At 46.7% G+C, this 9805-nt stretch overlaps 4 protein-coding genes across 4 annotated transcripts; 2 read left to right on the plus strand and 2 right to left on the minus strand.

Annotated features, from left to right (window-relative positions):
• On the plus strand, positions 1 to 711 carry CCR75_003031 (uncharacterized protein; the record flags this gene model as incomplete). The annotated part of the gene is made up of 1 exon (XM_067961128.1): positions 1 to 711. The coding sequence occupies one exon, from the start codon at positions 1 to 3 to the stop codon at positions 709 to 711; it is 711 nt and encodes a 236-aa protein (XP_067823817.1).
• A 623-nt stretch (positions 712 to 1334) lies between these two features.
• CCR75_003030 (uncharacterized protein) lies at positions 1335 to 3274 on the minus strand (the record flags this gene model as incomplete). The annotated part of the gene is made up of 5 exons (XM_067961127.1): positions 1335 to 1956; positions 2020 to 2190; positions 2280 to 2843; positions 2926 to 2967; positions 3027 to 3274. 5 exons carry the CDS (start codon positions 3272 to 3274, stop codon positions 1335 to 1337), a joined length of 1647 nt encoding a protein of 548 aa, XP_067823803.1.
• A 100-nt stretch (positions 3275 to 3374) lies between these two features.
• On the plus strand, positions 3375 to 7144 carry CCR75_003029 (uncharacterized protein; the record flags this gene model as incomplete). Its single annotated transcript, XM_067961126.1, has 2 exons — positions 3375 to 4469; positions 4536 to 7144. The coding sequence occupies 2 exons, from the start codon at positions 3375 to 3377 to the stop codon at positions 4761 to 4763; spliced, it is 1323 nt and encodes a 440-aa protein (XP_067823960.1). The 3' UTR covers positions 4764 to 7144.
• Positions 4835 to 7156, minus strand: CCR75_003028 (uncharacterized protein; the record flags this gene model as incomplete). The annotated part of the gene is made up of 1 exon (XM_067961125.1): positions 4835 to 7156. One exon carries the CDS (start codon positions 7154 to 7156, stop codon positions 4835 to 4837), a length of 2322 nt encoding a protein of 773 aa, XP_067823959.1.
• Positions 7157 to 9805: the final 2649 nt, after the last annotated feature.

Raw genomic sequence — 9805 nt, forward strand, 5'->3', positions numbered from 1 at the left:
ATGTTGTCAGCGCCAACGTCTCCGTTCATGGTAGCACCGGAACTCACGTTTATAAACTTGGCAGATGACCCGCAAGCAAGAGACTCGAATGACAATATGATGGCGTGGCAGTGGGCACTCATTGGATTGGCAATTGCTTGTACGATGGGGCTACTGCTTTTTTTTCTCAATTGGTTTAAGCATCGTCCGCAAAGTGGAGACAATCGTCAAGAAGTCGTCCAATCTTTGGAGCAGAGTCGCTTACCGATCACGGAAAGCGTTGACGTGGCGCCGATTGCTCTAAGCGCGAACCAGGCGCGTTTTGAATCGAGTAAATATGCGAATTTGGCTCCAAAAACTATGCACTCATTCAATACGATTCTATCTCAAGTATCCTCGTCTACTGATGGAAGTTATCGTACCAACATTGGGAAAAAAATGAGCAGCACGCTGACGGACACGGAGATTGTGGCTCAGCATCAGGAGCGTATGTTTTCGCCCCTGAGCGATTCAACTTGTTCAAGATCTTCAGACTATTTACAAAGCACCGAAGCAAATAAGGTGAATAATGATGCCCGTGTACAAGACAGTAGCAGTGACTTAGATGTGCGTTCGTCGAGTAGCAGCTATTCCGCTGCAAGCGATATGATCAGCGAACTGAAAAGTGGAGACTTCGACTTGGGAATTCGCAAATTTGCCCGAATCCTGCACAAAAAGTCGACTGAATTTTAGGGCAAACTGCTGATAAATTACTCGACATGATGGCACAATTAGAACATTCAGTATGGTTTAGTTCGAGGTTATCGCCACGACGAGCAACGCCAAAAGTGTTTTGTCATCGTTTAATTTTATTTAAAGCACGGCAAGAAAGCAAATTGGGAGGTGTATGTATTAGTGGGCGCGTAGCTTACTCAGACGAAGAGCTGGTAAAAGTTCAAATTTTAATTTGCTTTACGATTCTCTGTTAACCATGTTGTCGATCTGCCGACATGAGTAATATACTGAAAGTTATCGCGTATCCTTGCGCATCGTAATACTTAGAGCTATAGCGCATTTGTCTTCAACAGTAGACGTCTATGCGTGAAGGATCAACTTGACTCACTGAGGTTGAGGCGGATGCGCACCGCGACATAAGTGAAGATCTCCACAAGCTCCAGTTTGACTGCCACACAAGAGCTCTTTATCGCTATAAAAGCTATTGAGCGAATTATAAAGTGCCTTCGTATGTAACGCTTAACATCGCAGAAACTGCAAAAGCTATACAAGCATTCTTGCCGCTCGTAAGCTTACTGTTGAAGTGCACAAAAGTGTATAAATCATTGTAAACATTCAGCACATAAGCTAACAAATTCCATTTAGCACTGCATTCGACCAAGCATGGCTTGTATCATTTCTGCAGGAAGATCGGTCTCCTTAGCCACCTCAGCGCCAGAAGTGTTAGGATCCGATAGCAAATGACTAAGCCGGCGGCGAGTAGATTGAGTCGCAAAGAAGGCCTCCTCGACGATGGCAATAAAGATGTTTAAAACCACGTACATGAAAAGCGAGAGAAAGGAGTACAAATACATTTTTCCTGATACATAATAGTGGTGTAGCTCCATTGCATCAAACGTGTCCATAATAATATCTCCATTCATCAGCGAAAAGAGAGTAACCATTGAAGCACTGAGCGAGCCAAATTGCTTGATCTTGTTTCCAAAGTAAATCGTCCCAAACAAAGCATATCCAATAAAAATGGGTGATACGCCTAATAAGAACTGCAGCACGCGTGGTGTTGCCCACTTAAGTGTGAGCACAATGGAGAAGATATGTCGATCATGCTCCAGATATCCCACTAAACTACTCCAAAGCAGCAGAAGGGCAGTCGCATGCAATATTCGATGCCAAAGCCGAACCGGCATATGAGCCTCCAGGAACAGTAAGCTCCACGTTGTACTTGCAAGTAAGAGCAACAGCGACACAAACACAATTACTTGTCTATAGCACGGCAATCACAGTAAGCAGCAGCAATGCAATCATGTTGTTGATTTATATGCGTACATGAACTTAAGCTTAAGCAATAGCGTAATTTCACTCCAAAGTGTGAGAGATTCGTGTTGCTTGGCGTAACGCTTCGAATAATCACTGTCTCGGTCATCCTCATATGGCTTAACATGCTTTTGTCGGCTGGTCTTAGCATTTTTCTTCATTACTTTACTGGCTCGTCGTATGCTAGCAAGACAAAGCACAAAGATTATAATAAGTCAATTGACAAGTGTGAGCCACAATAAAGTTCATCAATACGTAAATGGAATACCAACACGTGAAAAGATCGCCGCAGAGCCTTAAAGCTGAGAATCGTGTACAAGACTATAATCACTGCAATCAGCAAATGCATCCACATAAACGGCTGTCTTGCCATCGTCCAGAATGAAGATGGTTGCAAATTTACACAGCGCGACACTTCGCAATCCTCCAGCTGAACACGAAAGTGAGCACTTTTATAGGCTTCAAATCGAACTTTCACGCGCCACTCAAAACACTCTTCGTAAAGCTTTCCAAACTGGCGGTCACGCATCGGAAATGAAAATTTAACGACGCGGACGGATCGAAATAAATGTTTTTTTTGCCAAGCTGGCATTGCTGGATCAAAGGGTCCCACGCTTCCGTCGTCTTGAAACACGAGGTATTCCTGTGTTTCCAAGTCGCCTTTGGGAAGCACTCGTTGGACTTCTAGATTAACTGGGTGTATTTGACCAGAAGAGGTCTGCAGATACTCGTAATTGGCAACAGAAGTGTTGCCGACAGAGAAATAGGCATCTCGCAAAAAGAGCAACGCGGTCATCGTGTGCTGGATGGTGTACAGCTCGCGCTTAAATCGCGGACTGCGAAAGAAGAATGCAATACTTATTAGTTAGTGTGACTTTCACCAGAACAGCAGTGTAGCTCATTAAATAGAGCACTCACACGACCCCAATATCGGCAGCGGATGGCAGAAAGAAGAATGCCCTAATAAATCGCATTATAGCTCACCAACCGGCTCAAGCGATGCAAACGCTCGCACGCACCAGTTTCGTTGGGAGGCCCGCATGTAGGCGGCGTTCTGGGCGTCGTAGAGCTGCATCTGGGCAAACGTGAGCAGCACCAGTGCCACATGGAGCGTCAGCTTGTATGGAAAGCGTCTATGCGTTGCCCACTTCTCCCACGAAGACAGCACTAGTCTTTCGACCGCGCCCATCGGAGAAACGGGCAGACTCTTGCCATCATGTGTCGCTCTAAGTAAGCCCGTCCGCAGCTCAGCTTCCGGGTCGGTCATTTCGCTAGTCTTTTGAATTATCAAATGTTTGAATTTGCAGTATGAAATGCCAAAAAAACGCGACTAATCCTTAGTCTCGCATTCTTCTTGCTTGTGTTTGATGATACCCAGACCGTATCAGAGAACTCTGGTAGCCGTGGCGATATTAAAGTCGACGTGGAAGCTAGTGCATGCGCAAGAAATTCCATTAGAAGACACAATCATGATAGACGAAGACGAGAAGAACTCGGCTCCTGCGCTTGGAGGAGCTGGTATGCTGACATCGGCTGACTCGCTCGTCGAAAATAGAACTGCGGATGCGCTGGTGCTGGTGCTAGCAACGCGTTCTCCAACAATTACATCGACACCTACACAAGCAGTGGTGAGTGACGAGATAGAAACGATGAGCGTGAGCCCTAACGTGATGCCGACCTTGAATTCAAACAATGCGACTGATCTCAAGGAAGTAGCTACTCCTGCACAAGCGACAACACCATTGAATGCGGAGCCAAATACGGCTGACGTGCGAATAAAATTGCCGACACAACAACCAGTGGATAACATCACGATGCCTTTGCTTCGCAAAAATGACCCCGCAAAGATGTCTGACGCTGCAATGAATGGTGCCGCGGAGAAACCGATAACAGGGAAAATGATTCAAGGCAGCAAAGCGATAGCTTTAGTAGCTATGATAGCCATTTGCTGTATTTTCTTGCTACTTTGGAGACGCAAAAGACGTTCGAGTGCAGCTTCTAGCTTAGGTGCATTGGAGTACTCGAAAGGATCAAAGTTGCGGTACACGCAAGTACCGGACAAAACGCCTCTTAGCAATTGTCGAGTCGACGATGCTGAGTTCTGCGATGTAGATGAAGAGGATTCGTTCGCAAATGACTGCAGTTGGGACGACTGGGAAGGACATTCCACGCAGACTCAAACATCCCAATTAAACCCCTTTGCTTCAGCATCACGTGCACCAAGCCTGACACCACTGCGTCGAGCTCATATGAGCGCTTGTTCTTCCAACCTTACTCAGACCCTATCTTCGGAGGTTGCTAGTGCTGGCGAGGGTCAATTGCTTCCTGTGAATGTCGAATTCGATAGCTCCATCGACTCGTTTGAAGTCTTACCCGCTGAAGTGCATGTATCGCCAACAAGTGATCGTGGCGATGTCACTGTGAGTGAAAAGGAAGGCGACAGTGTTGACGATCTTTTCAGTGTACGATAGCTATAGTACCGGACACAGTGCTGTAATAACTCTCACTATAACGTTATGAATTCGCAGCAATTTGGAATGGTGCCGACGTTCAAAACGAATGCTGTTGTGAATGCCTCGCCAGCAGATAGAAGTGTAACATCTGCACACTTGGTTGATAGTGGAGCCACACCATTATCCGCGTCATCGCTGCCTACTGCCGCTAATGCGTCCGTTATGTTTGCTGCTGAAATGGATGATGATATGAATACTGAGGATGAATGGGGAGAAGATGACGAGTGGGTGAAAGGCATCTGAACGCTGCAGCATCGGTGCCAGTATCAAACAGCATAATCAACAAATCAAATGTATTTAACGGTCTTTGAATACTATGTGCCTTGGCTTTTTGGGGTGTCTTCACTCGCATAGGAGCCAGAAACACTTCTTTGCTGTTGTAAAACTATCCCGCTCAATACCGCTTTGCCTGTTCCCGAACTGAGTCCACGCAGTCGTGTAGCATCAAAGATGTCTAGCCCTCCTCTAGTAGAGATACTGTGGCATCGACCATACCCAGGATAAAGCTCTGGAGGGCCCTCCCACAGCTTGTTTAAAATTCCGCGTCGCCACCCAACAGTTACCAGCAAACCTAACGTACAAGGTATGAGGTACATCAATGTGGGCTGCCCATGTCCGGTCTTCAAAATCGCAATATTGGCAAAAACAAGCCCGATGGTGTATCCCCACAGTAATAAGCAAAAAAGTCCTCGACGACTCATGTGCTGCGAGTTTTCAAGCTCTGCCCCTAACATTTCTAAGTCTCGGTTCGCCGCAATACTGGTTCTTCCAGAAACGTGTAAGACATTGCCAAATAAAGGCTGGCCAAACGCTTTGCCGTGTCGAGGTGCAAGTCGACCAAACAGTTGACCCCTTGTGGCATAGTCGTAACGGGCACAGAATACTAATAGCAAACCAGGCAACACGATGTTGCCTAAGCCCAGAATTGACGACCCTGATCGCCAGTCCAGCACCGTAGGGACTCGAAGTTGGGTTGGCATCGACTCAGAGCGACAGTCGTGCTTCACATCGGTGGGATACCGCAGACAGTATGCATTGGAGACCCCGTCGGAGATGCGTTGCGTACCGTCTTCGACCGCCTTGATCATGATACTTTCCTCGGAAATAAAAGGAAGAACGAAGTAAATGAAGACCTCGTAAATGAAGACGAACCCCAGCAGCACCGTAGCTACCTTAAGGTTCGGTAAACGGGCTGTCCGAAGTAACATGAGGCAGAAGCAGACGCCTAAAATATCTTGAAAGATCCACGCAATTGACCAAAATCGAGTAAGAAACCATAGAAACGCTGTCGTGACTGACAGCGCGAGGGCCAGCAGATCCCCAAAACTCCACTGTGCCGGTACTAGGAAGCCCCGCCACTGCCACAAGACGTCACGCCACGGATGCTTGAGAAAAATCTGACCAGAAAGACAGCGCACCAGCGGTTGCCAAACCGTTTGGAACGTTGCAAACACCGAGGCAATGCCGAAGAGAGCCACCATTACCACTACCACGTTGACAATCGGGAGCAAAGCGAGTAGTCCGATTCCTAGTAGCAAGAACGTTGTAGCTAGCCAGGACTTCAGGCCAAGCCACTCAAAAGTGGTGGCCTGCTCGTTGTGCTCCTCATACGCGAATCGGGCTTGGGCAATGGCGTCTGATGAAGTGGTATCCGCTGCAATAAGCGCTGCCTTCAGCTGTGCCTTTGTCCGTTCGTAAGCGGCAGCCTTGTACGATCCCACCAAGACTGTCGCCCCAGCAATGATCCACAGAAACACTTGAGAAGGGTCTACGGCTGGAGTATCGCGTTGGTACACGGATACAAGCAGCTCACCGTCCTCGTTCTCGCTTCCAGACGCCAGCATCCCCTTTAACGAGTCCCCACCAGCGATCGAAATTCGTACAATCGCAATATTGCTTACCAGATTTTTGTCCGATACTAAGCCCGTGGGACGAAAGCCAATTGGGTCGGGGATATCCCACGCACAACAGACTTGCCTATTGGCACCACCAGAGGGCACGCAAATATGCGACGAGCATTTGCCGCTTCCCGAGCAAGAGCGCACACCCGCGTCATTTTTCCAGGAAGCTAACGACAAGTTCAAAACATCCGAGTCCAAAGCCGCCTTTCCAGAGCCACGCGAACAGCTAAATTCCATTCTCTTGTCCTCTTCGGTAGCATTAACCGCGACGGAGCGATGAAAGAGCTGCTCAAGAGTATCAGTGACGATTAATATGGCCGCTCCAAGCTCTTGCGCATAGAAAGCCTTTTCGGCAAAAGTACATCGTCCGCGGTCTACGAGCAAAACGAACGGCTTTTCGGGCAGTCCAAGCAGCGATGCGCTGGAAAGATTAGAAGCTGCGAGACTGCCATTGCTGCTTTCTTTAAGAAGCATTTCTTTGGACGTGCAGCCAAATCCATTTACTAGACCAGTAACATTGTAAACGAGCGGGTAGTATGCGTGATTCGCACCGTCCTTAAGCTTCTGGGCCTCCAAGGACTCACCCCAACCTTCAGCTGCAGCGCTCGACACGTAAAATGCAGCCTCCGAATTTTTGACGTTGACAACTGCCGACGATATTGAGTCCGCCGCGCTAATAGCTGTGCAGGGCGTCGCCACTATCGACGCTAGAAGGAGCACGGCGAGGAGCGCCATAAGAAAGACAGACTCGGTTATGAAACATTATGGCCAGCACGACTGGACAACCAGTTTCTGAGCAGAAACGAACTCTTACAACATGTAATGGAAAGAATTTAGTAGTTAACGGATTTTTGAGTTGAAATAACCTGATACGAATACTCGCTTATAATCGTAGTTTCTTATAACTTTATTAAATAATTGGCAACATTTTAGAAATTTGTAAATTACAGCTTCTGCACACCATTTGCGGCTTTGCTATTTTCCCTTGTCAAAAATGACACGTCAGTATTGCCGTTTCACACTAGTCTTAGCATGAGGATGCCTTGTGTTTGTTTAGTCATCCGAAGGCGGAGAAATGAATTCGCGGACAGGGATCGCCTATTTATTTAACAGGAAGATCGGGCAGTTGCGTTTTTGACTATGTTATAAATTGACAGCAGCTGTTTAGGACATCCAGAAGTGTTTTTCTGTTTTCGTACGGTCGGTGTTTTGGAAACTGAATAACAGCCAGAAATTCTTATGAGGTGAATTGTTTTAAGAAGTACTATCGAATAAGAAATTAACCCAACTTAATAGAGATTTTTGAAGAAGAAACAATAGTGAGGAGTACGACACCGCAAACGCCTGCTAAGCTTGAAGAGCTAATGACACATCACTATTTGCGCACTACAGCTTTTTTCTGAGATGTAAAAGCAGTCTCCTGCCTTCACTGTTGATAAGGTACACTGTAACGGGGTGTATCGTTACATGAAATTAACACACAAAGGTTGTTAATAAATATATTATCTAAAAGGTAGATAATATTTGGAGAATAGTACTTTACGTTGTAATATTCGAAATTGGAAGATATAAGCCATTTTATCTACTTTCTCCGCGGTCCAGTCAGCGCTGGACGCACGCAAAGAGAGAAACAGATAAGACTTTACTGCATGCATTGTATTAGTTTATAAATAAGTTAGTATTAAGTAGATTGTCAAGAAGAACGTAATCATATTATAACAGTTTTTAATTAACACTCTTTAAAGCAAGTGCTTTAAAGAGAAGACTTTCTCTGCACGTACTAGTGTACATGAAGTGACGTGAGGCTCAAGTCGCACTGAAGCAGTGTGAAGTGGACTTGTACTGAAGCAGTACAAGTCGGCAATGCCCCGTTACACCTGTTAGCACTTTGTAGTCCGTCCAAGGACCACGGTTCTATTATTTAACATGGACATGTTTGATGATAATGGAAATACGCATCACGTTTCGCGTGATAGCTACTTCTTTCTAAGTGACATAGAAACGAGTGCGGTCGAACGAATGAGTTCGACCGTACGAAGCGATGCCATCTTGGCCATGTTGTCCGGTTTGGACAGAGATGCTCTCCATTCATCCATCGCCAAGTTCATACAGCGTGAACTTGACGAGGCGAAGGAGAAGGTAGCCTTGCTGTTTAAGCAAGGCTCTTTACAGGCAGAACTGTTGAGGTTACAGCAGGTACAGACCCCTGTACCTGGGATGACGCACACGCGCCGTCCGGAAACCTTAAAGATTGACATCTATAAGTATAGGGTAGTCAAAGAAGACTCCTTTTAAAGATGGTTTGTCGAGTTGGACGATGCCATAAGGGCTCGTCACATCGTCGACGAGCAAATGCAAGTTGCATTTGCTCAGTCAAATTTGGCAGGTCGTGCCAAAACTTGGACACTAGGCCTTAAGTTGCGCGACCCATATGACTTTGGGTTGCTAGAGGCTTTTTAAAGCTCGGCTCAAACATACGTTTGAACCGCCTAGGGCTGAGTTCAGAGCTCGGTCAGAGCTTCTGAAACTCAAGCAAGGCAAGCGTGATTTTCACGCTTATGCCCAGCACATACGACTCTTAGCGAGTTGTATCACGAACAATCCAGCTCATGAACACATGTTGATTACGGTGTTCATGCAAGGTCTTACGGATGGTCCCGTAAAGGCCCACCTGTTTCGCTTGGAACTGGATACGCTTGAAGAAGCAATATCCGTCGCGGAACAGGAGGACTTTAGCTTGAGACAGGCTCAAGCAAGTTCGTCATCATATCGTCCACCTAGACGACACGAACTAGGAGGTCCAGAACCCATGGACCTTTCCTATGTCGAAAGCGAGAAACCTCGCTTTTCGAATAATAAGCGATCGCAGAAATGCCATCGCTGCCAAAAATTGGGACATTACGCTCATGAGTGTAGTGCCCCACGTCCAGCACCAAAAGGTACTGAACGTAATTTTGGATCGTATGCCAAAAAGGGCAACGGTCGCGGATCCGACGTTGTTGCGAAATCGCAACAGCGAGGCGGACCGCCAAAAAATGGACGGGGTCAGTAGGGGCGCAACGCCCTACTGATCCAGCAACCTCAAGAGAATTTGCAAATCTCTTGACAAAAGTTGCTCCAGACACACAATCATTATGTGTCTCTGCACCTGGTGATGAGGTATCCCTCATCACCTTGAAGTTGAAAGTGACAAATGATTTGTCACTTAAAGCCCTAGTGGACTGCGGAGCGTCGAATAACTTTATTCGTCGCCAGTCACTAGAGGGTAGTAGGCTCAAATATATTGAGCGCGACATCCCTCCAACGAGGATGACGGTGCGTCTAGCGACAGGCGCATCGATAACAGTGATGAAACGCGTAGTGAAATTTCACTACACGTTAAGA

Source organism: Bremia lactucae, linkage group LG19 (genome assembly GCF_004359215.1).
Source record: "Bremia lactucae strain SF5 linkage group LG19, whole genome shotgun sequence".
Taxonomy (NCBI): domain Eukaryota; phylum Oomycota; class Peronosporomycetes; order Peronosporales; family Peronosporaceae; genus Bremia; species Bremia lactucae.